This window comes from Thunnus maccoyii, chromosome 11, assembly GCF_910596095.1.
Source record: "Thunnus maccoyii chromosome 11, fThuMac1.1, whole genome shotgun sequence".
NCBI classification, from domain to species: domain Eukaryota; kingdom Metazoa; phylum Chordata; class Actinopteri; order Scombriformes; family Scombridae; genus Thunnus; species Thunnus maccoyii.
This window is the reverse complement of record NC_056543.1, coordinates 15,362,590-15,390,234: the sequence shown is the minus strand read 5'-3', so window position 1 is coordinate 15,390,234 and position 27,645 is coordinate 15,362,590. Positions and strand designations below refer to the sequence as shown.

Genomic DNA, 27,645 nt, shown 5'->3' with positions numbered 1-27,645 from the left:
ATGGTGCGGCTAAGTTCTGTGGCACGAATGAATTTACAGGTATACCCCATATCCCTTATGACTAAAAAGCAAAGAGGTTCCCTTTCTAAGATGCGATTAAACTTCATTATCAGAGCCGTTGCACCTTACAAAGCTGGAATCAAATTGGGGAAAACAATAAAACCTTTATGACAAACTTTGATTTCTCTTAACTGGCTCGTATGTTCCATACCAGGAAAGTTCTAATGAATTTACACAAGTGCCAGTTGACGTTCTATTTCAGCTAAAAGGTAAACACAGCTATAGATGGCTGTTTACTCTGTGTGAATCTCTCTCTTTGCTTTTCTCTGTTCCATCAAGAGACATGAAAAGCTGTGGTGCAGCAAAAATACTTTATGGTGTTTACACACACAAATAATAAAACATAAATTGTGGAAACCCTCAGCCTTGTACAGTTCAGTTCATTCAAAGGAGCCTGCCCTGAGAAACAGGGGTGAGACCACTGATTTTCTGCTGGCAAATATTTGAAGAGCTAATTTGGAGGGGCTGGGTTTGCTGGTGTTAAACAGTGTGTGTGTGTGTGTGTGTGTGTGTGTTTGTGTGTGTGCGCATGTATGTCAACCACACACAGCCAGCAGCCAGGGAGCCAGACAGCAAAGGTAATTAATGTAATTTGTCCATTTTAGGAAATCGGCATAAAGAAATTAATCTAGTTGATTAATTAGGACGATTGTCTAGACTAATTGGCACTGTTGTCAGCCAGCAGTCATTCAGGCATCCCACCAATCATGGATTTAGTTAGTCAGCCAGTCAGCAAGTCAAATAATTTGTTTGACCATCAGTCAGTCAGTGAGTCAGTTGTTCAGCCAAGCAATCCTTCAGCTAGTCCACCTGCCAAACATCCAGGCAGTCTGTCACACAGCTAGTAAATCATCCCATTACCCAGTCAATCAACCAAACACTAGTCAGCCAGTCAACCAATGACCCTTGATCTTATTTGATTTTGGAGCGCAGCCGGGAGGGAAAAAAAAAATCTGGGTTCTGCATACTCCAGGAAATTGATTGGTTTAATTGATTGTAGCTGCCTGTTGTTTACAGTTTAAAACAACCCCCCCCCTTTTTTTTTTTTTTGGGTGGGAGGTGGGGGGTTAGCATACAGAGCTGTCAAGGGCACAGAGACACAAAGACAACAACTGGAAATGTGAAGTGGCAGCATTAAAGGGCAAAGCTTCTGTTTGCTGCTTGCTCGCCTGCCAGCACAGTGTGGACAGGACTCTCCAGTGCGCCCTGTGCCCAGGAGGGGCGGGGTGGGTGGCAGAGTAGGGACAGAGGGAGAGAAAGAGAGGAGAGAGGAGGGCAGGACTGGCAGGGTGCGGTCTGAAGTGGCAACAGATCGTTTTGGATCACTCAAATCCCTTCAATTCAACTGGAAAGCTGCAGCTTGTTGCACGCCGGCCGCATATGGAGAGGAAAAGCTTTCAATCCAGAGAGGGCACCAACCAAACAGCAGGCGAAAGTGGCTGATGTTGTGACAGTTTCCCAGAGCAAAAGAAAGAGGGAGAGAAACCACAACACTGCAACTTGGATATCAGAAACCGCTCTCTCTCTCTCTCTCTCTCTCTCTCTCTCTCTCTCTCTCTCTCTCTCTCTCTCTCTCTCTCTCTCTTTTACTCTCTCACCCACCAAATCGACTTTGAACCTGTTTGTTTAAATACACGGACTTTACAGCCTGCAGACTTACTGTTGATTCTGTAAGGCGGAGGGAGCGAAGTTTCTCAATTTGGGTCAATTTTGGAGCCGCTATAAACTTTTTGGTGTCCTCATGGTGCCCGGTGCCGCCGAGGTGCCCGACGCAGTGAATGAGCTTCTCTTATCCGAGATTTTCGGACGAGACGTTGCGGCTGTCACCGACCATGGAGTCCGGAACTGAACCGGGGAGGTACTGAAGACATCTCTCTCCCCCGGGAGAGTCCTCCCTCCCCCCGGGGCGATGCGGATCTCCTTCCTTCTTCTCACCGCCTCTCTGTGTGCCTTGGTCCTCCTCTTCGCACCTGCCTCGGAGGGCTGCGGGCCGGGGAGGGGGTACGGTAAGAGGCGGCTTCCAAAGAAGCTCATCCCGCTAGCCTACAAGCAGTTCAGCCCCAACGTAGCCGAGAAGACCTTGGGAGCCAGCGGGCGGCCCGAGGGCAAAATAACGCGCAACTCCGAGCGCTTTAAAGAACTAACGCCGAATTACAATACAGATATTATCTTCAAAGATGAGGAGGACACGGGCGCCGACAGGCTCATGACCCAGGTGAGGAGGGGAGATGAATTGGTACAAGGCATGGATGCAAAACATTTTGCACAGATGCGCAAAGATGGACCATTGTTTCTGAGTGCTGCTATCACATCGTATTGTCCATTAGCTATAGTGATCAATTCAATGTAGACCATCTTATTTGGTTAATTCCGAGCTGACAGCTGACTACAGCAGACTTTTTCCATGTAGACGAAAGAACTGAATCACTTCAGACTGGACTAGCCACGCTGTTGCATCCAATTGTCTGCTGAATGTTTGCTGTCAGTTAAATGTTTAAACCAAAATGATTGATTCTATTGACTCTTGGCCCTTCTTTCACCTCTGGATCTTGCTACCTGACATACCTGGCAGCTGTGTTTTTTGGTGCCTTGAAGTATTGCCTTCTTAAACTGAGTTTCATATTGTTTAACAGTTTTTTTTCTCAACCGTCGTCAATCAGTGCCATTTTCTATTTGACAACACACATGGGAGTGCGTAAAACAATTCATTGTAGGGTGATTGAATGAGACTGTTAACCTAAGTCAATGTATGACACATTGAACCGACTAAGTAATCTTAATCTTTGAGGCATTTCAGTTTAATTTTTTTTAACCTTTTTTTAAATTTTTTATTTTTTATTTTTTGGCCTACAAGTAAGACACTTCTCTCCCATGTAACTGTACTGTAGCAAATGGAGCAGTGACTCCCTTACGCTCAGTGCGCCTAATCTCTGCCCAGCCTTTGTGCATGAATTGGATGAAGTTATTGATGGAAATTAACATTAACAATTTATTACAAACCACATTCAAATTGAGCAAATAGATCTCCACTGCGGGAAAACTACTAAATCACCCCGAGCACACGTGAATAGTTTTGTGTGCGTTGACCAAATAACCTGACTCAATGGTATGCATTTCTTTGCATGTGTGCCCCTTTTTGTTTTGAGTGTGTGTTAGTTGGGAGTTATCTAATGTCACAGTTGTCTGAGTACCTGAGGGGCATGTCTCAGCGTTTCAGACTCTCGTGCTCTCCTTCTGTCTATCTGTCTCTCAGCTCTCTTCCTGTTCTATCTGTCTCTTTCTCTTTTTTTTACACATTCCACCTTGCCCATCAATGCAGTGAATCTGATTTTATCTGGCTATTTGGCGCGCCACACACACACAACACACACACACACACACTTACACACACACACACACACACACACACACACACACACACACACACACACACACACACACACACACACACAGTCCACATGTGTATGTGGCTTTCTCCTAAGTCTGAACTTGGGTATCTGTTCATCACATGGCTTTATCACAACAAACTTTTCTCAAACCAGCTGATCTTTTTCTACTTCAGGCTACTCTCTCAGCTTTATTAGTTCATGTTAATTTTGTACTTGAATCGGTTGTTTCTAACAACCTGCCTACTCTCTCCCCTGTCCTGGATCGCTCTTAGCGTTGTAAAGACAAGTTAAACTCTCTGGCCATCTCTGTGATGAACATGTGGCCGGGTGTGAAGCTGAGAGTGACAGAGGGCTGGGATGAGGACGGCCATCATTCAGAGGACTCACTGCACTATGAGGGACGTGCTGTTGACATCACCACCTCTGACAGGTACACTAGGCACACAATAGAGCAGATGTATAAATATGAATGTATAAATAAGATAAGAAACATGCAGAATTAGAAAGCTACATGCATATTCGAACATTTAAACTGTTAAGAGTCTCTCAGACAACAACTCAGTCAATCAATTTATAAGTGATGTAAAGGATCAGCCAGTTTCAGACAATTTTTTGCAGATAATAAATTAAAATGTGAGTGTGTGACCAAATTCCACCTGGAATTGATCATTTCATGTAGTGAATTATATTATCTATATAAATACTGAATGTCAATCTCAAAATAAAGGTAGATCTTTGGTGAAGTTTACTGTGATAGTTAAGCTTTGATTTATGACATTTGGAATTGAGAATATCTTTTTATTCCTTCCTCATAGGGACAGAAACAAATATGCCATGTTGGCCCGGCTGGCAGTAGAAGCAGGATTTGACTGGGTCTACTACGAGTCCAAGGCCCACATTCACTGTAGCGTCAAATCAGGTAAGAGATGGATATGAGCTACAGTGTGTGTGTTTGTATGTTATTTTGTTTGAGGCCAGCTGTCATTAACACTAATGAGGTTGTTGTTGCTAGACCCATTGTTGGCGATTCACTAATGGTTTAGCTTGCCTTTCAGTGCCTATATCATCAGTCTGTGTGTGTGTTTGTGTGTCTGTGTGTGTGTTTGAGTGTGTGTGTGTTTGAGTGTATGGCCTATTGGGAGCCAATCAAAGCAGGATGTGCACCTGTGCTCTTTGCTGTAGTCAGTCTCTCTTCTTGGTCAGATCTGCTCATAAAATGATCGGTCTTTGTGATCATAAAATATTTACTCTTATACAGTCTTAAACTGCCATTTTTGATATGGATGTATTGTTTAGTGGTGGGGTAGTGCAATGGCTAATATATGCAATAGGCCAATAACTAGTGGGGTGATATCCACTGGATAAAATTAAGATTATTGAATCAGTTAATAAAAACGTACATATAAACATAACTGTATATTTAAAGTGTTTCTCTTTATGAAACATAAATCAGGGACAGACCTTAAAGCAAACAATAGTTGACCACATTCAACCTCAAGCTATTCTAACTTTTGAGACATTTTAGAAACCCATGTCTGGTACCACCAGTTATTTGATACCAAACTACAGTCCGCTGAGGTTAGTAGGCTGTGAGATGATTAACTCTCTCTTTGTTTTGCTGTTGCTTTTCCTTCAGTAGGTTTTTCTCAGATCTCTTATCTAAGTCTTATCACCTCCTGGTTACAGACCTCCTTTTCTGCAGCCTTCAGGCTTACAGACACACACACCTTGGACAAATATTTGGCTGCCTTAAGACTGCCTTAAGACAACCCTCCCACACACACACACACACACACACACACACACACACACACACACGTACATGCACACACGCATACACACACACTTACACTGATTGATGGTGATGAAGTTCTTATTTCAAACAGATTTTGCTCCACAATAGTCCTTGCAAAATATTCTATTCTGCTGTATTTTTTTTTTTTTTTTTTTGCCCTGTTACCTTTTCGTACCTTCCACTAGCTCTGTTCCAAATGAGTCTGTGTTCTTTCCTGTCTCTGACCCCAGGCCGTGCTCTGACTGTGGTGATACAATCAGCTGGTTATCCATTAGCTCTTGCTGACTACCTCTTCTTGCCACCTCGTCTCACTGCGTCTTAAAGGGCCGCCTTATTCAGAAATACCCAAACAAGATCAAATGCATGTTTTTTTGGCATCCTTGACAGCCTAAATGAATGACTACAGAACAACATCAGGCAGACAGCTGCCATAATGGTGTATTACTTGTCTTAGTTTTGACAAATTGAGTAGACTAGAAGGACAGATATGCGTGCCAAAGCAAAGTAGAGGGGCAAACTGTCCCCTTTGACAGCATTATCTTAGAAATAGAGGCATGCCTATTTGCCAATTTGCCTATTGTCTTTAAAACACATTCCAGTGAAGAATTTGACAAACCTCAGAAGAAACACTATTAATTTTGGAAACTATGTATAATGGATTTCAACTCGAATTCGTAGGCCTTAGCATTACTGAGTGTTTAGAGGGTCACTCAGACGTGAGATTAAATCTTTAAAAGAGTTTTTCAAGCATCTCTGGTTTATTTTCAATAGTGCAAAATTAAATGAGGTTTGAGCTGTGTTGTTAAGACATGTTTTTCTTAAGTGTGTTTCTCTCTCTGTGTGTATGTGTGTGCGTGTGTGTGTGTATATGAGGTTTGAGAATGAGAAGAGAGCCAGACGCAGAGAGAAAAGACAAAGTTGGAACATGAGTCACATTATATACATATGTTAACAATCTACCACTGATCCACCAAGATAAAGTTGTCCTTGAGTCGGTGTCAAAGTCTGACCTGATTTATAGATCACTGAGTGACCTAGAATAACCTGCAGATGCAGAAATCCAAGTTCTGCTACACTGTTCCAACTGTATTTTACTCTCTTTCTGTTTTGTCTCCCACATCATCAACAAAGAATTATGTGATGAAAATTGAAACAGGACTAAATTAAGAAGAATATAATAATCTTCCTCTTTTCTTAATTTCCCCAGAACATTCTGTGGCAGCCAAAACTGGAGGTTGTTTCCCTGGTGATGCTCAGGTTATCCTCGAGGGTGGAGCTACTAAACAGATGCGCGATCTTCACCCTGGTGAACGTGTTTTGGCTTCTTCAACGACAGATGGCCATGGCCCGCTTCTCTACAGCCCAATATTATCCTTTTTGGATCGCCAGCCCAACATCACAAAGATCTTCTACGTCATTGGCACCGACGCAGGACTTAATATTACACTCACAGCGGCACACCTGATCTTTGTCACAGACTGTACTGGTGGGCTGAGTGAGCCAGCGTGCGAAGAGACAGCTGAAGGGCCATTTCTGGGCTCTATACGTGGGGCCAGGCCTAGCGAGGAGGCAGGTCTCAGGACAGTTTTTGCCAGCGAGGTCCAGCCCGGACAGTGCGTGCTAACGTCGCAAGAGAAAGGGGCAAAACTTTCAGTCGTGACCTTTGTAGAGGAGAAGAAAATCACTGGGTTATATGCCCCACTAACCCAGCACGGTTCTATAGTGGTGAACGGCATACTGGCATCCTGCTATGCTGCTGTGGACAATCACCATTTGGCCCACTGGGTTCTGGCCCCACTGCAATTCTTCTACAGCTTCATGGGACCTTCAGAACCGCAGACTGATGGACTGCACTGGTACCCTTGGCTTCTACAGAAGCTGGGGGAAATGCTGCTGGATGCTGGACACTTCCACCCCTGGGGGATCGAGCAAGGACATAGATAGAAGCCACAGAGACATGTTTCACACTGATGACTTCATCCACTTGCCTGTATTCAGGAGCACCAAAGCACAGAACAGAGCGTTCTTTCTCTATAGAAATGAGTGACTAAAGACAATTGATTTTATAGTGCAAATGTGTTTTTTTTTTTACTAACTCTACTTGCCTGTATTTGCTGTACTTCAACAAACTCGTTTTTGTAGCACATGTAACAATGTGCAAGAGATTTGATTAAGATTTGTTTCATACTGGCATTTCCAGATTCATTGATGCCAGCAGAGCGACTGAGGTGTGACAGAAAATCAAAGACAGTTTTGTAAGTACTTGGTAAATTTAACTTGGACACCAACAGAAACACTGACATAAGTGTCTCGAGTTCGAGTTTAACGTTGAAACTATAAGTTTTACTTCACCTCAGTGCTCCTCAGAGATCAGAAACAAGGACTGTGATTTAAAATGATTGCTTTTATAAGAACAAATCAGTAATTAGGGGAGTTAAACAATCAGGTTTCATCATTCTTTTGTACTGTATTTGATTCATCAACACTTAAGCATCTTTAGATCAAGCTGAGGCATACTGATACTGAAAAACACATGAGGATACCTTTGATGACAATTCTTGAGATCTTCAGGTGTCAGAGAGGTTAAGGTGAAATGACATGAAGGAAACATTTGAGGAGGAGGAAGAAAAGACAAACCAACATGGAGAAAACTAGTGACTGATCAAGGTGTGATTTGAAGCTCTACATGCACATCTACATGTTATTTATACAGTTAAATAATGTTATGAAGTAAAGGAAGAAAATGACGAATGAACTTTGCTCTGTTTACTCTTATCGCACTAAATCCACTGATTCTTCACTCTTCTCTGTAGAGTCTGTATTGTATAAATGTATGTTAAACAAAATCATATTTAACTGGACCATTTACAAAGCTCGTTACAATGTGGATGATGAAGTTCTGTGTATTTACTGAATGCAGTGTAGCAATGTGCGGGTGTTGCATTGAAGCTTCACATCTGAAAAGGGCTTTATTAGAAAATTATTGAATGGCAGGGAATGATCTGGCATTCTGTTGTTTGATGGACATGTTATTTATGTAGCAGTATGTTCACATATAGCTCTAATTTACATTTGTGAAGTACTGATGCAAGATAAATGCATGGTATTTCAATGGCCACACTGTCAGTCTGTTCATTTAAACATCTTCATATTGTTATCAGGTATTTTATTTAAATGGTTTTATTTTGTGACATGTTTTTCATTGTTTCAGGTTTATAACTTTCAGGTCAGTGGTATCTAGTTAAGACATACAACACTCAGGCTGTATTCAACTACTGTATTAATTAAGCAACAGCTATGCAACATGTAAGTAACAGTTATCTTTTACCTTAAATAGTAAGAGTTTATTTGATGGCTCTTCTTTGCATGATGTTTTTCGTATTTTGTCCATAGACTTCAATTGGCAGAGGTACAGCAAATCTGATTTTTAAAACTATGGGAAGCGGATCTAATCTTTGGTTGAATGTGGATAAACATATAGTTCATTTTACCCATGTCAGGAGACACTTGTTGAGTATGCTTTGTGAAGACCCAAACATTTCAATTATCTAGGAAATCCAAGGCAAAGACTTGTCAAATATGTATATTAAGATATTGTCGGAGAAACTATTTAAAGATCTATTTTTAAAAAATAATGTAAATGTATTATTATTTTTGGCAACTCTGTGCATACAGTTTGTATGTTAAACATAAAGTTTTTGTTTGTAAACCAAAACTTGTTGTGATTTTTTTTGATAGCAACAAATTCAAAGCTCATGAGTCATATATTACTAATGAGTAAAAAATGCTGTTTATCTAATAAAATCAATTTTTATTTTTATCATGCTTGTTCTCCTAGAAATGCCTTTGCATTTTTCAGCAGCACTACTGGGGGGCTGGCATGGATTCGTATGTAAAATGTTGATACATAAACAGCCATCGGACAGTGGTCACTGTTAGTGATAATGCATCACATCAGCTGTGGTTACAGGGTGGGCTGCTGGTTGGTTTCAGTACCACGGACAGCAGCACTCAGCAACACTCCTCTTTCTTCCACTTGATGCCTGATATTTTTTTTCTTTTTCCATGATGTACAGCTACTATTTGAACACAGCACACCCTGCTGGGTGCTTCAGTATTTGCAAAGAAGACGTCCTGAGACCAAAATCCAGACATTAAAAGAATTCAGGAGCGAGAGCAGGACATGTGTCTGCTTTCTTCTTACTAAAGCTGCAACAATAAGTTGATTAATCCATTAGTCGATTGACAGAAAATTAATTGACAACTATTTTGATAAGCAAGTTATTTTAGTTATTTTTAAAGAAAAAAAGCCAAATATTTGCTGTTTGTAGCTTCTCAAATGTAAGGATATGAAGTTTTTCTGTCTAATACATTATAGTCAACTGAATATATTTGTATTCTTGACTGTTGATTAGACAAAGAAAGATATTTGAAGACATCATTGTGGGCTCAAAGAAATTATAACAGGCATTTTTCTGACATTTTATAGTTGAAACAATGAATCAATTAATTGAGAAAATAATCTGCAGCTTAATCAGTAATGAAAATAATAACTCCTTACTACTCCTTACTAATGTTTGTTTTTCCATCTGGAAGAGTAAAAACCATGACTGACAGGACACTTTGTCAGTGTGGTCACATGATGAATAATCGAGAAAAAAGATTAGTAGTGAAACTGCGACTTATTGACAACTGTAGCAGTATCCTATTTCATGACTCCCCCTAAAATCAAAGCTGACTTCAAATGAGAGCCACAAAAGATCAGTAAGAAAAAGGAGATTCTAAGTCATCTTTATTAATATTGGTCAGTTAGGTACAGGAAAAACCTTTTTGTCTTATCCCATAGCTCTTCACAGGAGACTGATCCATTAAGACAGATAGAGAACCAGACCCAGGTAAAACACTCATCAAGTTATATAGTACATAAAATTTGAAAAAATAAATATGAAAAGTGATCGGTTTTACCCAAATGTGCAGGTGATGATCTCACATGTGAGGCTTTTTAAATACACATGAAAAAATCATGCACATCTCAAGTGGTTAAAATACTGAAAACAATTAGAAAATTTGTCCACCTGAGTCTGGTGGTTTGGATTTCCTCTCTATGTGTCCTGTCTCCATATAATCATGTTTATTTCTGTTTGGACCACGATACACTGGTAACATTTTGAGGCAAGGCTGATGGACAACCAGCAATTGAAGGAGGAATGGTGGAAAACCATACAGTATGTAACCACCGACCATCCCCCTTACTAAGATTAATCAAATGGATAATAAAAAATAAAAAAATTTGCCTGTTTCAACTGCCTCAAATGTAACCCAAGTATCATTGTCTTAAATTAAGGGTGTTCACACAACAATACATGGGAAGTCAGCATGCACACAGTAACTCACATACAGATATGAATGTCTTTATAGAATATGTAACTGTCATCACTGCTTGGCAAAATTACACTTATACACAACAAATGCACAATAACACCTGGAACCATAATACCAGCCAGTGGAAAAAGACCCAAATACGTTTTGAGTTGCCTTTGTCTGGTGAGAAAAGCTTCCTGTAAAACGAACAATCTCCTCCCCTGTCAGGCGGTGGTGACATCGTCCAATAACATTAGCCTATTGATGAATAATTTATGTTTCCCAACAACCCATTGACACACACACACATACCCACAATCGTACACACATACATTTTCTCTCACTTATTACATGTTAATAACATCATGAGAAATGTGAATCTCTTTTGAGTCAGTGATTAAATGAATGACTGAATGTGATATAGGTTTAACTACCTATGAACGCAGCTAGTAAACCTGACAGACGTACAAAACACTCCATCACATCCTCAGTTGGCAATTATGTTGATAAAGTTACATTAGGCTATATGTAATTGTTGCTTGGCAGCATACAAAAATAAAATGAGTTGCTCTGGTGCATATTCTGAATCTTCTGCATTTGAGTTAAGTTGTCTCTATGCAAACAGAAGGAATTGTTTTCGGCACATTTCTTAAAAATGAACGAGGCTGGCTCAGTTATTATATATTTGATTAGCATTATGTTGTAATCATATGTGCCTAACTATTGTACTAACATTAGCAGCTTCTCATCGGTGTAGTTTGTCGGCTTGCTGTTTTAGCGAGCCTGGCTAATGCATATTTGGAAACCCACATCAAAAAAATAAATAATTAAGAAGGTGTCTTTCATACCCACATGACATAACTCCAGACAACTTTAATTTCAACATTGAGGAGATAAAAAAATCCTACAAGACTCTGAAACCATTTTTTTTACATTGGATTGTTGTCCGATGAAAAGTTAACCGCATGTAAATTTATTTGGATTTTAACAGGTTTGTACTACTTATACCACCATTGACGCTAAACTAATACAACAACCAAGGGCCCATGTTTAACACGTAAATATTTAAAGTAGGAATTAAAGGATGGACTGGATGTGTTCAGCTAGAATTGTGTCAGCAGCAGAAGTCCAGGACTATTCATTTGAGTGATTGTAGATTAGTAAATAGGAAATACAAATACTGGAAACCCTGACACCAGAACTGCAATGTTTACACCCCCCGCTATGCCTCACCCTCCACCAAGAGAAATGACACTTTATAGCTACACATGTGACCAAAATTGCCAAAACAGAGATTTGTTTCAAAAGTTATATTGTATATAATCAGTAAATGTTTTTGGATTCACCAATAGAAAGAGCCCATTCTCACAGTGGCCATGTTAAACCTTATTATCAGATACATTTTAGTCAGACAACAGTGCACTGCATGCTATTGAACACCTTATTCAGATATGTCTATGTGAGCATTTTCTAACTCACAGCAAATCAAACGCATTCCTCTGGAATTCCAGACTTTTTGAGTTTTTTTAGTTTTAGAAAACAAAGATCTGCCTCAACAAGTGTGGCTAGATTCAAACCCAGGTGTTGATTAGACTGTTGTTTAAAAAAATCTAAATTTCTCACTGTTAATGTGCTGTTTAGCTACAGTCCTCTTACATATTGTGTTTTCAAACATGCCACTTTGAGAGTTTTGCATTTTGACTGGGGTGAATGTGCAAGCTGGGAGTTAGTTCTGGTTTTTCAGTGTGTTTCTCTGCTGGCTGAATGTTTCTAATCTCTACTCAGTTTGTGTTTACCTTCATCTCAGCCTGGTTCTAATGATAACACCCCCCCATCCCTCATAAAATAAAATTTTAGGGCATGTGTGTGTGGAAGGGATACTCTGCTACACTTGGCATTGTTCTCAATCTCTCACTGTCTGATGAACAAAAGCATGTCTCAGTTTACATTTTCTCTGTTATGGTGGTGGAACATGTCTTGGAGAGTTTATAATGAGACATGACAAATATTAAAACATTATAATGCAATTACAGTGATAGCCATTGCAGAGGTACCCATACCTGCGTCTATCCTGTATGACCAGGATCAGTGGAGCAGCAACAATGCAGATGTAGCACGACAATTAGACAATTAAAAAAAATGGGACCTGTGAAAGGGCTACATCTGTAATTTTTAAATTTTTGGCAGAAATCCATAGAAATGCCAAGATCCACTTTTAGCACAGTGTAGCAGACCTTAGAAATGCATGATTTCAGCCAGGGCTGTGACAGCTCTGCTTCTATGGCCAAAGTCCTAGTAAAGATACAGGGCAAGAAAGGGGAGGAAGGATAGAGGCATACGGAAGAGCGACATAAAGAAGGAAGCTGGAATGATGTCCTGTCCTCCTCTTTTACAGCCTCTGGGTGAAGTTTTCGGGGAATACCCCTTTAGTGGCATTTTCTTTGTTCTGCAGCCAGTCATCCTGCTTTATTCCCATCAGCCAGCCCTCATCCTAAACACACAGACACACAAATGAAGACATTATCAACTCGTTGTAATTGCGATTCTACAGTACATACCTGAGTGTGTGTGTGTGTGTGTGTACCTGTTCATCAGGGTTGTCAAAGGTGATTACTAGCACCACGTCCGAAGCCTTCATATCCAGTTCGTCTGTGTCATTAGCAGCGTAATCATGCATCACCTGGACCTTTATCACATGAATACTTATATGAATTATCTCAATATATACAAGACATATTTGGGTTAAGGATTTGTTCAGCACTACTGAGATATTTTCATCCTGTATCCTGTTTTACCTTGAACAGGAAGCCTGGGGGCATTTCTGCAGGCTCCGGTGCTACTTCTGTTGATTCCTCCACTACTGCAGGTGTCTAGACAGAAAAGAAAGAAGCTTGGCGTCTTTTAGAGAGACATGTTTGAGCCCTAAAAGTCTTTTTTTTCCTAAAAGATCCTGATTGGATTTTTCGTGGTAAATGAGAAGAGGCATGATGGCTATTACAGAATCTTTAAAAGATGCCATATGTGCTGTAGTGACTTTGAAACATAATCATGCAACATTTAAGGGTAGTGTAAGCTCTTAAAATATAAATGAGTATAATATATTAACAATCTTATATGTAAGGTTATTCTGGTTTTACTGTTTCACAATATTACATCCTTATTTTAGTGAATTTTGCAATGAAAATATATTTAACAGTTATTTCATGCTGTTATATGTTAAAGTAGTACTGCTTGCACTCACTTCCTCACTCACTGTCACTGCTTCAACCTCCTCTGTTTCTGCAGGAGCTGCTGCAGACTCACCCTGGGACCAGAGAGACATGGAGGAATAACAGAGAGGTTAGAGAGTGAGGGTGATGAAGGATCTGGATAATGAAAGAGAAAGAATGACAGACAGAAGAAATACTGTACAAGACAAAGACAGACAAAAAGACAAGCAGCGCTATGGCAGCCTACACAGCCAAGTCATGGTAAATACAGGTGTGTTATATAGACAGTAAGATTAGACACTAATGCATATCAGCCATATAGATAAAGCATTTGCACAGCATACTATGTGCGTGGATTTGTGATTAGCAGTGATTGGATTAATTGTGTGCATTAAGAAGCAGATGTCTACTCTCTTCCCCTATCAAGTAATTTCCAGCTTGCCCTCTCAGCGTTACAGTTGATGCATCCATCCTGCTGGTCCAGATGCATCCTAAATCTTTCCATCTCAAGATTTTCTCCATCTTTCCACCTTTCATTCACAATTTATTTCTGTATCATCTGTTTCTGTCCTGCACCCCATGCTCAAACCTCCTCCTCAAGAGTCGATGCATCCACCCTTTTCATCCAAATGCATCTCTCCATTTTTTTTCTCTCCTTGGTTACCTGACCCTCTTCATTATCCAACGCCGCAGCAGCAGCAGCAGCAGCTAGGGGAGCTTCTTCCTCAGTGGCGTCAGCTGGAGCCTCAGCTGCAGGTGTTTCATCCTCTGCGGCGGGCACCTCTGCTGCAGGCACCTCTGCTGCAGGCACCTCTGTGACCGGCTGGCTCCCGTCATCGCCCCAGCCCTCCTGGGCCTCAGCCACAGGGTCATAATGAGCTGGCTGGCTCCCATCATCCCCCCATTCCTCCTGAGCCGCAGCCACAGGGTCATAGCGAACTGGCTGGGTTCCGTCATCCCCCCAGCCCTCTTGGGCAGCTGCTATGGGGTCATAGCGGACAGGCTGCGAACCATCATCCCCCCAGGCCTCTGAAGAAGCAGCCACAGGGTCATAGTGCTGCTTGGTGTCCTCTTCCTGGGCACCATTGTCCTCATGCTGAGGGGCAGGGGTCAGGTTTCAAGGAGGAGTCAGAGGTCATAAGAGAAACTTTACCTTATGGCTATTATAATGGGTTTATAAATCAAATGGTTGAGGAAATTTGAAGGGACAAGGAAGTGAGGTATATTTAATGGCAGATTCAACTGTCAAGCATTTTAATGGGAAAAAAAGATCTAGGATTGTCAGTACTGGGAGAGTAAGGAATATTTCCAGGGTATATAGGGGTGGTGTATGCGCTGAACAAAACAGTTGGCTAAGGAACCAAGTAAAACATTTTAGATGAACAAGGGATTAGGGAACTGATAGGAGTAATAAAGGGGTAGCTTCTATGGAGATCGGAGAGGTTGTATTTTTAGAATAGCGAATAAGAAATTCAAACATAAAGGACCAGTGATTCTGCATGTCTTAGCCCATTAAATAAAAATTGTTTATGCTATATATTATGCTGACCATTTTCCACCATATTGTATTTTTGTCATGACTTTTGAGGTCATCTCAATAAATATCGGATAGATTGCCATGAAATTTAGTTCAGATATTTGTCATTCCCTGACTTTTCATCTAACATTTTACTAGTAGTTTTCAATTACCAAGTGAAATGTCTTAACATTTACTAAATAGATTAGCATTTGGTTCCCAGACAATATGTCCAAAGAATATATTTTAATGACCTAATGATCCTCTGGCTTTTTATTTTTGATTGAAATGTCTGGACAAATATTTGATGGATTGTCATCACATTTGGTACAGACGTTCATCTTCCCTACAGGATGAATTGTTTGATGATTGTCTGACTTTTCCTCTAGCGCCACCATCAGGTCAAAATTTCACTTTGGCTTCTGACTAAATACTTCCCATCAGCCTGAACTGCAGTTTGTGCTAACACATTAAAAAGATGGCAGCCCTTACTGTTACATTACCTATAAATCATCATCATGAATGCCTAGTTAATAAAAAGGCTAACACCTGCAAAACCATGAGGATGGTCTTTCAAGGGATTTGAACATGGATGAGGTTTTATGGCATCAAACATTATTTAGATAAAATATAGGAGCCGTATTTAAGGGGGAAATGGAGCAGTTTTGCAACATATGAACAGAAACAGGGCCATGAAAGATGCCATGGGCACCAATTTGAGGAGTTCAGGAGCAGATGTTACACCATCATCATCATCATCATCATCATCATCTTAAGACTCAAGAAGATTGCGTAGAACGATAAACCTTTACAGAGAAGGTTACGATTAAATCAAAAGACAGATGAGGATAAAGAAGGGTGGCAATAGAAGGCAGAAACGCAAAAATTTTCAGCCTTTTCCCATCAGAAGATAGATGTTGGTTCTTCTGTGTGTAGTTGGCAAGCATGGTTTATATTTACACGGCTATGTTCAGATGGAGAAAGAGGAAGGGAGCTTTGTAAGAGCAGAAGTGTCGTTCCTTTATGAAGTATCACTGCTTTGCCTCAAGCACTAATACAGCAGAACCGTATGGTTTTAGAGACACATCTCTCTTACAGTGATCGGGATGAACGGAAGGGTTAGATGATGGTCAGAATGCCGAAATGCAAGCAAGGCTTTGTGAAGTTGCCCACTAACTCTCATTTCTATAAAACAATCCACCGTGAACATGAGCAACTTCACTCAACTTTCAGTGTTCCCTGTGTGTCACATGGAGGATGTACTGTACTGTTGCTAACATGTAAAGGGTACATGTTCTGTCAGCATAACATGTGCACATACAGGGATACGAGGAGAAACAGAAAGACAAGAGGTCAATTCAGTCACAAATCATTTCACTAAGAAAAGATTTTAAATTTACATTTATGGTTAAATTTGTGCTACAATAGTTTGTATATTTATTATCTTTTATGGATGTCAGTTCTGTCTTATAATCAATCATTTATAGGCTTCAGATCTACATTTTGCTGTCGAATATATACAGTATATATTGTAGAAAGAGGGAGAGACAGTATTGCACATTAATTCTACAATATATAACAGTGTAAAATTCAATTTGAAACTGAATTGGCTCAAGCTCTTTCCCAACTTCTATTTGTGCTGCACAACAATCTCTTCAGTGTTTAGTGTTATTACATCAAGCACTGCAGACACAAGGACAATGCACAAACAGATTTGGGACAGACAAATGAAAGAGATCCATTTATGGAGAAGCTTGTTTATATAAACAAAACAGCCATTATAGAAGTCCCTACCCAAGACGTCCTGCATTTGTAATGCAGGACTTTCCCAGCATATTCTCTGAGTGTGTAGCAGCAAGCATAATGAGCGGGGCTTTTATAATGGCTGCATCAGCACTTAATGTGTAGTCAAATGAAATTATGGTTACTATGAACACAAGAATATGACAGTAAAGATGATGATCATAATGATACTTTTTTCTCAATATTTTAAAAAACGATTAAGATGAGGATGATATGCTTACCCATGAGTCCCAGTTTGCAGGCTGTGAAAACAAACAAAGTAACAGAATGAGAAGACAGAGAAAATTGTTTACAAAGCTTTTGCTTAACCCGTTGCATTCAATAAGAAGTTTCCAATGCAGGTCCATGCTCCAAACCTACAAGCCCATAGCAGGAAGATCTCCAGCAGAACAAGAGTAGAGGCAATTCTCAATAAAGTTTGAAGGATTACATGATTCAAAGTATGAAGGAGTGGAACAAAGCAAGACTTTGAATAAATGAAATACATTTTGCAAAAGATGTGACAGGATTGTACTGAATTACTTTTTTTTTTTTTTTTAATTGAGAACTAACGTTACTCTAAAAACTGTGGAGGCTGTGAAATTCCGATGACACCGATCTTTAGCACCTGTTTCTGGCCAGTCCAATATTCACTCTGTTTTTATCTCTGTTTTGGTCTCCACCAGCTCCTGAGAGAAATATCAAAAGATCTGAGTTTTTAGCTGCTATATGTTTGACCTTTTCACCAGTTAGTAATTAACTTTGTCTCCCATGGGCAAGTTGTGTAGAGTGCAGCTCCCTGAGATTTTTTTGCTAAAACACAGCTGAGTCCTACTACTGGAGGAACTTTGTGATTGAAACATACAGTAAATATAAAGGCTAGTTTGTCACTGCAAGCACCCTTTTTTAATTTGATTATTTGTTAATCCAGTTTTAAAAATATGCTAAATGAAGTGGATATTTACAACACACAATGAACACAAATCAGAATTTATGAAAAGAAAGAAAGAATTTTTTTACATTTCTGAATTTTAAGAACTTATATTGTAGATACTTGACACAATTTGGACACCATTACTGACAGTATTGTAATTCTGATCTGCTGTGTGATCATGCAGTCAGTCTATGGATTAAACTTCATTGTGGAGTTTTGAAATCACACTCATTACAGAGTTTAGTGTTGTAATGCTGTAGCGTGTCTGGTAGCCACAAGAAATTCACTTTAAGAGAGAAAAATTACAAACAGATGTAAATAACCTCTCCCTTTTTGTGCCGTTACTGGGCCAGTTTGCCATACTATAATCTCTGGCTTTGATACCCATTAGGTCAAGGTATACAGTAGGCTACATGCCATCCATCTGTCAGGTACTAAAATGCTACACTGAGGCTGAGAAGCAGACCTGGATCAAACAGCAGCTGAATATATTTTGAATGTGAAATAACATGAGGTGCACTTAATCTATCTCAGTAATGTAAGTAACTTTTAGGATACTCAACAGTATGCTAAAATAAACCAAGTACAACTCATGTCATTCCAGTATTTAAAACTCGATTCTGCTGCACTTTTGTCCAGTTCTGAAGAGAAAAAAGTAAGAGCAGAGCAGGGCTGTAATCTAAAGTTCATGCCACGAGGGATGTGGTGGATAGTGCTGAAGCAGGAAGAAGTGGTCACTAGATGCAGGTTTCTACAGATCATCATGCCACTGTCCACCTTTCATTTGGTAAATTGGAAAGAAGCAGAGCAGATAACACCTCAAAATATACCAAGCTTGCCAAGTAATTTCATTTTATTTCCAGACTTATCAAGTTTACATCAACATATTTTAGGTGTAAGTGTTGGCTGAAAAAAACTTGGTACTTTATCATCTGTCCAATTTGTTTAACCGGAGCAGTCATTATGCAAGGAGACTCGTTCCCCAGCATTACGTATTGATGACAATGTTTATTTGGACTTTCCAGATTAAAATAAAAACATTTCTTGTGAAGCTTGGCATCTCTTTCAGTGTCAGGTCTGTACAGTCTATATGTTCATGCCATGAATCATCCACCTGTGTGACCGTGGAGGCTTTGGTTGCTGCACTGAAAGAGTCCAGGTCCATGTCCAATAGGCTGCTCACTGCAGGACTGTCAAACTGATAAGAACAGGAATAGGAGGGCTCACTGGCTGACTGGACGCAATAGAACGGGTAAGGAACAGGACAGAAAAGAAAGCAAAGGAGAATAGAATAGAATAGAATAGAATAGAATAGAATAGAATAGAAGGGCAGGCCAGAGGAGGGAAGACTTAATGCTTCTGACCTGCATGAGAGACTGGAAAGTTAAAGGGCTATTCCACAGCTTGTCGACAGCAGCTACTCACTAACCTCTGTAGGGGAGGTGACGCTGATATCAGGGGTAGCCGCAGCATCAAACAGGTTGATGATGTTCTCTGTTTTCAGATCCTTAGACGGGGTAACCTTGGGTGGAGGAGGCACTGCTGGCTTTAGCTAGAACAAAGAAAGAAAAAAAATAACTCAATATGGGGATGGAATTGTGCTGCTATAGCCAAATGAATATGAATTCAATGGTCTAAATTCTTTGTATTGTGTTTTTAACTTCTGTGAGAGTAATTAATATGATGCTTATGCTTTCAATCAGCATTTTGGAAACTGAATTTGTTTATTTGAAAGTCAGGTTTTTCAAGATTAAATTCCCCCCCAGCCCAATCCCCCCCCCCCCCCCCCCCCTCATTGTTGACAGTTGACAGTTGCTCCTCAGTGAAATGTAGCCACCATTAGTGTTATTAGTCACACCTGTGTGGAGACATATTTCAGTGGCACAACTTGTCTCTGAATGAAGAGATAACGTCACTGTGTCTGAGTTTGCGTGTGAGTGTGTGTGTGTACCTTGGATGGAGATTTGGGGATTGGGGGTGGTCCTCCTGGCCTGAGAGTGTGGTTAGATGCTTCTTTGCCACTGAGGTAATAAGAGATAGAGGGCAAAAAGAGGACACAGCCAGATTACAGAGAAAGAAACAAGGATGGCAAACAATCTGAGAGAAGGATGCAGCAAAGGTTTGAAGAGAGCAGCTAAGAGCTAACACAGCTAGAGAGAAGCTACAAGGCATGCGGAGGATGTCGTTGCAAGAGCTGTCATGCAAGAAAAGTGAACCTCCTTTCCCTCCCTTTTTTCCTTCCTCCATCCCATGCAAGCAGGCTTTGTCTGTCCTCCAGTAAATCCTCACAAGCGAGCAGTGATAGAGGCATTCGCTGTCATAGGGAATGTGTGCAGCTGACAAAGCAGCCCCAGATCTGTAGATATTTCAAGAGCTTGGCATATACCTGCAACTTACAGCTGGACCAGGCAATTTTGTACATTGGTGGCGTCAAACGGCAGCAAGCGGTATTAAACTCAAGCAGAGAGACAGGATTACCAGCCAGGCATAGTGGTAAACTACCCAGGGGCCCCTAAAAGCGCCTGGATAATTACGTGTCAATGATTTATGCTAATATAAGTGTATCTTTGTTTGGGAATTTCAGCTCTCATGATAAGGGACATTAGGTGAGTCCTGCTTTATTACTTGATTTTGAGACCTTGTCTTAAGATAATTATAAGACCTTTATTGTTTCAGTTTTGTGCTTCCATGTTGCATATTCCTAATTTCATGTGTTAAGTCAAATTAAAACAGGCCCAGCGACGCTTTTTTGCCTCAGGCCCACTTGTAGGTAGTGAATGTAGTGAAGCCAAATATCTAACACAGCACACTGACTGTGTGTTTACTAGTGGATACTAAAGGCACAAAGAGTGTCAAAATATATAACTATCGTGACCAGTACTTTCCTAGTACTTCTTGCCTAAAGGTGAAAAGTGGCTTATTGTAGGACTCCACTTTGATTTATCACTTCAATGAGTCTCTGTAGAGGGAGATGAGATGCTTTGTACCTTATGAATGGGGTTGTATTGTTATGTAACAGTCTTGCCTGGTGCAGCCTTAAAGACATAGGTTTGTTCAACTCTTGTATATCTGCAGCTCTGAGTGCACAATGCTCTGATCAGACAGTGTGTCTGTGTTCAGTTGCACAACCAAGCACTAGTTCTCCCTGAAATCTCTCAAACCTGCAGACTGACTGACATAAAGACAGTTGGACAGACAGACAACAGTTGTGTCACCATGGTTACCACAGTTGCTGCATGTTACCTCCTATTTGCTCCTGATGCTGAGGCGCCGCTGTTACCTGTCTTTCTGCAAGGGGGGGAGGGTTCAGGGGTGGCTCCAGGTTAATGCAAGTTGTTTAGTTTGTCTATTCCTATATCTTAAAATGTTTGTGAAAAGTAGTGTTTTAACCCATGAATGTCCTATTTTCTGATTAGAAAAAGAAATCGAGAGATCAATCTTTAACTTAAATCAGTAAAATAATTGGTTTGGGTGTTTTAGGATCACAAAACTCTTTCATGTGTATTTCCACTTCCACTTATCTTCCACTCGTACTTCCGATGCCACAGAAATGTATTCAGCTGTTAAAAACAGAACATTTCATTGTATTGTACCAAAAAAGTATTTCTAGAGCTTTTTCTGTGAGCCTTCTGAAAACTGAATAAGTAGACCACTGAATGGACCTCTTCTTTGTGCATTTTGTGCTTGCAGTAAAATATGCTGCTTTTGTGTTCAAAATTAAGAAAGGAAAAATAAATAGCCCCATCGCTTAGCCCCACAGCCATTTTAACTTCTGATGCAGCCCGCTACATTCATCAAACACAGTAAACGATTTGCTCTTTCAAATATCTGCAAATATTTTTGTAAAGATTTATTTTGCCCAAGTCTACAAGGAGCCTGAATATTTTCTTTGCTGGCTAAGACGATCAACCACAGTGACTGATTGATGAGGCTCAGCATTGATTCAACATGATTTTAGGGATTTCACACAAACAGCTGTTTTTGGGTAGACTTGTGGATTTTTTTAAATGGTAGAAACCTGGGGTTACTGGGTTTTTACCTGAGTGGAATATTAACAAAAAAGAAATACCAAAAAACGTACTTCTGAGTCTGAATACCATCACTGTTGAGAAAACATTTATGGTGTTTATTTTTGTTGCTTAAATTAACTTTCAATCCTTTGTATGCCTTAATGCAATGTCTTTTTACATTTAACCTCATGAAACAGATATATGATAGTATATGACACTCAGCAGTAGACAGTCCTGCTATGATTGAATTTAAATGATGGATCATAATTTTACGGTTGCATTGCTCACTAACCTGCTTGTCTCTGTTCTCTCCAGTGTCACCAAGACATCATACAAATCCTGATCCAACTGCAGAAAGAGGCGGGAAGAGGGGGTAAGAGGAGGTATTAGATTTTAAACCCAGCACCATTACATTCTTCTAGCACTTTCTATGCACCTTCTATGACCTCTACCTTGTCCTCCTCCTGGTTATGCGTGCGCTGATAAGTGTATTTGTCTGCTACAGCTAGTTTGCATCATCACGTCCAAATTCAGAGAGAGTATTTATAACTCTTAAGCTAAGGCAGTAATGCAGGGGGATAATCTCACTGCATTCAGTGAAAATCCCACATCCTACTTTTGTTTTAATCATAAAAATAAGAAATGAACTAAAACAGCATCTGATTTCAAAAACGGGACAGCAAAACATTTAAATATTTTAGATTTTATCGCAGCCCCAGCTGATGTAGTCAAAACTGACACTGTCAACATTTTCTATGAATCGTTATTTGAAACTTGTTTGCTCTGGTCTTTATCTAAATCCAGCACTACTGGATGTTTGTAGATGACTCTCACCCGACCCATTTCCTTGTGAAACTTCTCCTCAAAACCGGCCAAACTCTGAAAGGTGCTGACATAAAACCCAACACGACTAGAGGGGGTGGAGAGAGAGAGAGAGAGAGAGAGAATTTTTTATTTTATAATAATATTCATTCCATTACTGGCTTGACATACAGTTCAATATTTTGTAAGTAAATCACAAACACACACCTGTTCCAGAGTGAAGGTAATTCTTCTTGTAAGTCAATATTAATCTCTTCAAACACCTTCTGGGCTCTCTCCAACTCCTCCTCGGCCTGAAAAAAAACCACACACACACACATAATGTGTTGGCATGTGTTTGATTTGCTGTTGAAAAATTATGTGCTCCATGTGTCTATGTGAATGTAACATCTTATGACACTTGCAGGCTATATGTCCTCTCATTATATACTGTATTTGACAGTGAGGGAGAGAAAGAGGGATGACAGGTACTACACAAGTGTCTTAAAGTGCTGCAGCAGCAGGACACCCCTTATGACAACACACTTGATGGATGGACAAAAACATAATTGTGTACCTGGCTCCTGGACAAGCTGCTCTGGGCAACATTGTGTGCAGACAGGATACCCTGAGCCCAGCCTGGGGTTGCCCTCTCCAACAAAGAGGAGGGCTGAAAGAGAAAGAAACAATTCATATATTAAATTATGTAAAAAAAAAAATATTAATACAACAAATAAAACAAAATTTTATATTGATGTGAATATAAACATTATCACAATCACATCTATACAGAATTCACATCATCACTTGTATCAAACTGCTGTGCACTTGCTTTACCTTGGTGATTTTAATGCCCCCATCCTTTTTCTTGGTCTTGTGCGTAGTGGCATAGTTGTGCCTGGCACTGTCGTAATCGACCAGCTTTCTGTCTCTCTTAGCTATACGAGCCTGAACAAAAGAAAAAAATAGGAAAACCGTGAACATTTGTGTTATTCAGCTTCTCTATCTGCACTGAAATGTTCAGTTTTCATTCAAAAACAAGTTTTCTTTTTATTAGCTTTATTATATTATTAGCCTGTGACCACAGATACCAGTGATAGCTGATATGAACAGCCAAATTTTATTGGTTTGTATTCAGATAGTTTGATTGAATTATTTTTCATCATGGTAGTAAAAGGTCTTTGTGACCAGACAGATTACCTTGATATCAGGGAACTGGCCCAAGTAGGTATCCATGGAGATGAGAGCATGATCTACCAACTTCTGGTGGTAGTCAGTCCACAGGACATCACAGTCCTGCAGCATGGATAAACATACAGTACAGTATGATGCACAAAAATACACAATATCACAGATTAAATAAAACAAATAGGGTTAAATGCTTTATTATGCTTTGTTGCAACAGTAGCTCTGTTGCTATGTCTTGCTTTGCTTCTAAATTCTAGATTCAGAATAAACTGAAACCCTTTTAACTAATTGCAGTATTTTCTTGCGACAAGATCCATTAATCCAAAAGCAATTTCAAGAGTAAACTTAATGAAGTCAGATGGGAATTTTAAGGGCTGAACATCTCTCATGCCTACCTACTTTCAATTATAATTTTACTTATGATTACATAATCATTTTGCTGCCAAGGGGGAAACAAAAATCTAAGAAACACAATAACTTTTCAGACTGTCGTCCTTCACACAAAGACACACATGGCTGTGCGTACCCCAGGAAGCTGTTGGGACACATAAGCTAATGAGAATCCACACACACAATCAGCTAATGCACAGTATGATAAAGTGGTTTTTAGACCTCTATATGGAAACCACCTTGTCCCCGCACTCTTACGCACGCAAGCAATCTCTCTATTTGAAACACGTTAATAAAAAATGTTTCTGACCTCCACAATGGAATCCACTTCGTTCTTGCCATACCACTCTGGCTCATACATGTCAGCCAGACACGCCTGCACGTTTTTGGAGGACTCGTGCATGGCTGAAGACAAACACACACACACAAACACACATACTTTACATTAGTGGAACTTCAGTAGATATTTGGAGGTGAAAGTGCATTTGTACATACATTATTGCATCTATATATGTGTCTTGAATACATGTGATGTGTGTATACAACAACATGAGTCTTTCTGGGCGTGTGTGTCACCTTTCACGGCCTCCAGGTATGCCCTTAGGTCCCTCTGCAGTTTGCTGCCTTCAGTCTGGAGATGAAACATTAAAGTGAGTTTGAGGAACTTCAGTTGGTGTACAGTGAGAGTCCAGATATGACTAAAACATTTAGCAAGCTACAACTCCCTTAAGGCAATTTTGTTATGTAATTGGTCAACAGTAAAATTGATTTCTGGGCAAATTAGAAACAGGGCTCTGCCATGCAACAGAAGGCCATTCACTGGATTGTACGCTCACATATTGTTTGTTGAAGTTGATAACTCCCTCCTCGAAGGCAACGTCTTTGGTCTCATCTGCTTTGCCAAGCTTCTGAAGAACCTGTCAAACAAACAAAACATTAATACACATTAAGCATGAGATAATCTGTGTGTCTGTGCTCTCTCTCAAGTTTAAGCTCAATTAGATTTCTTTGCATTCATAGATGAAATAAATTATTTGCAAAAGTGATACAACACACTGTATACATTAAAAAGTCACAAAGAAATGGGAACATACTTGAAACAAATGTTGATTCTGGTTATGAGTGCAAATAGCAGGAAAGTCAAATTGCCAGTGTCAAACATAAATACATATATGCAGGGCTGCAACTAATCATTATTTTCATTACTGCTTATTCTTTTTTTTTTAAATTTTCTCGATTAATTGATTAATTGTTTCTTGTACATTGTCAATAAAATCTCAGAAGAAATAATTAATTTTCTGTTGATCAACTAATTGATTAATCGACTAATCGTTGCTGTTGTGCATGTATGCATTAATGTATTACCATGTACATATAAACCCATATACCCTACATATTATGAGTTAAAGTCACATCCACTCAGTACAACCATCTGTTTTGTCAATTTTGACTCCTACATTATATGATGGATTATGATTGACTAACAGCGCTCCCTGCTGTTTATTGAGCTCATAACATGCAGGTGCATAAACGCATATAGTAGGCCTCATATCTATCACCTATACATGTTGCAGCATGGATGATTATTACATTCATATAGCTAGAAAAACCACCATCTGTGTTACAAGCACCTCATCAAGATATTCAGATATAGCCAAAGATTTTTTTAAGTGCCACTACCACAACAGTCACAGTCATAAGCTAAATGATGAGTAGGCCTACAATATATCTAACTTCAATATGAAGGTGTCCGCTGAATGACATTGGCTAAAGAAATAATGTATTTAAGTGGACATCTACATCCTCAAACGCAGCATCCCATCTCTTAACTATTCAGATGTCGTGATGCGACACTGCGCCTCGGTGGGGGATGCGGCACTGCTGCCTCGCGGCTTGCGGGCCTAGATTCTCATTTCCCATACATTAACATGTCAGTGAGCGGCTCTTACCTTTTCTTGGGCTCTGGTGAGCTTTTTCTGTACGTTGCTGGCCACTTTCCCTGCAGTCAGCCCCTTCCCCAAATTTAACTCAGCCATCTTACAGCGCAGATCAGTCTTTGGATGCGGGGATGAAGGAAATAAAAAGCAATAACGATCGGTTGGACCGCTACGGCGACCGTTTAGGCAAATTCATCAATATCCAGTTGAGAAATAATGGTGATGAATGTATGTATGTATGTATTCTGTGATGCTGTGCTGTATCTGTAGGAAGATGTTATGCAGAATGCTAGGTTGTATTTCTCTAATGCTGAGCTGCTGTGTGCGCGTCCGTGACAGAGGAGGATGCTGTCAAGAGATGCTCTTAAAGGCACAGATGCTGCTGCGCGTCCACACGTGAAAAATGTACCATGTAGGCAACCATAGATTAACTGGTAATGGGAGAATATACTATATACAGTATATACTAAGCATGGTTGAATGCTTTGAAGTAAATACTCCACTCTAAAATGCGCAATGGAGACTTTGTAATCTCAAATTTTACGTTAAAATTGGCTTCACAAACTATGATTTTAAGCCAATTCTTAAACCTATCACTGTCTCAAATTCATAGTGAATAAATATCTGATTTATATTCATAACAGATCAAAAGGCTCATAGCAAACAATGGTAAGAAACAGTTGGACCTACTTCAAAGCATAAATTGTATTAACGCTTCAAAAACCAGTCTGACTGAATAAAATAATTGTTACGTAACACGTATTGCTTAACAAAGTAAGACACAACATAGACGTCCCCGTGAGGTCCCACACCAAGATGAAATGTAATAATAATAATATTTCTGCAGTGTGCCTTGGGTTGAAAATACAATAAGGTCAAAAATGCTGCACGATTCAGTTGCTATTTAAATTGCAGTTTCATGGAATTTCTCCTGTGGATTTGCGAGTAATGCATCTTTAAACAAATTTCCAGCAAAAGTCAAATCAACATCTGGTTGTTAACCATAAAAAGAAGCCACCAATGATTAAAAATGTTTCTATGATGGATCAGGCGACTTGTAAAGCTCTGCTTATGACGTCCTGATATTGTGTCTTTTGCTATGTGGTCAACAGCCTTCAGGATCCACTATATAGCACTGTAGGCCACCTATAGGCAGTAAAAATGTGTCGACAAAGAGTTAATTTGCTCTCCTGAAGATGGCGCTGTAAGCTCACTGCTCATATTTGCGAACATACAGTATCTACAGGCCTGTGAGCAAGTCAATTCATACCAG

At 39.8% G+C, this 27,645-nt stretch overlaps 2 protein-coding genes across 2 annotated transcripts; one reads left to right on the top strand and one right to left on the bottom strand.

Annotated features, from left to right (window-relative positions):
* The first annotated feature begins 1,380 nt into the window (after positions 1-1,380).
* On the top strand, positions 1,381-8,905 carry LOC121907144 (indian hedgehog B protein-like). Its single transcript, XM_042426542.1, has 4 exons — positions 1,381-2,275; positions 3,722-3,879; positions 4,265-4,368; positions 6,452-8,905. The coding sequence occupies exons 1-4, from the start codon at positions 1,970-1,972 to the stop codon at positions 7,186-7,188; spliced, it is 1,305 nt and encodes a 434-aa protein (XP_042282476.1). The 5' UTR covers positions 1,381-1,969; the 3' UTR covers positions 7,189-8,905.
* A 1,147-nt stretch (positions 8,906-10,052) lies between these two features.
* On the bottom strand, positions 10,053-26,711 carry LOC121906900 (myc box-dependent-interacting protein 1). The gene is made up of 19 exons (XM_042426101.1): positions 26,385-26,711; positions 25,272-25,352; positions 25,012-25,066; positions 24,746-24,840; positions 24,058-24,153; positions 23,695-23,805; positions 23,435-23,527; positions 23,086-23,171; positions 22,891-22,966; positions 22,349-22,404; positions 21,290-21,334; positions 19,998-20,067; positions 19,476-19,598; positions 17,355-17,375; positions 14,479-14,910; positions 13,847-13,909; positions 13,401-13,475; positions 13,190-13,291; positions 10,053-13,096 (listed from the first exon to the last, which is right to left on the bottom strand). The coding sequence occupies exons 1-19, from the start codon at positions 26,469-26,471 to the stop codon at positions 12,995-12,997; spliced, it is 1,869 nt and encodes a 622-aa protein (XP_042282035.1). The 5' UTR covers positions 26,472-26,711; the 3' UTR covers positions 10,053-12,994.
* Positions 26,712-27,645: the final 934 nt, after the last annotated feature.

Excerpts from the sequence above, each read along its gene's own strand:
- LOC121907144 (XM_042426542.1), top strand. The coding sequence starts at position 1,970 with ATGCGGATCTCCTTCCTTCTTCTCACCGCCTCTCTGTGTGCCTTGGTC. Across the intron at positions 2,276-3,721 it reads CCGACAGGCTCATGACCCAG|CGTTGTAAAGACAAGTTAAA; the intron begins GTGAGGAGGGGA and ends GATCGCTCTTAG. Across the intron at positions 4,369-6,451 it reads TCACTGTAGCGTCAAATCAG|AACATTCTGTGGCAGCCAAA; the intron begins GTAAGAGATGGA and ends TAATTTCCCCAG.
- LOC121906900 (XM_042426101.1), bottom strand. The coding sequence starts at position 26,471 with ATGGCTGAGTTAAATTTGGGGAAGGGGCTGACTGCAGGGAAAGTGGCC. Across the intron at positions 23,172-23,434 it reads GCAGCTTGTCCAGGAGCCAG|GCCGAGGAGGAGTTGGAGAG; the intron begins GTACACAATTAT and ends GTTTTTTTTCAG. Across the intron at positions 13,910-14,478 it reads TGGATAATGAAGAGGGTCAG|GGTGAGTCTGCAGCAGCTCC; the intron begins GTAACCAAGGAG and ends CTCTGGTCCCAG.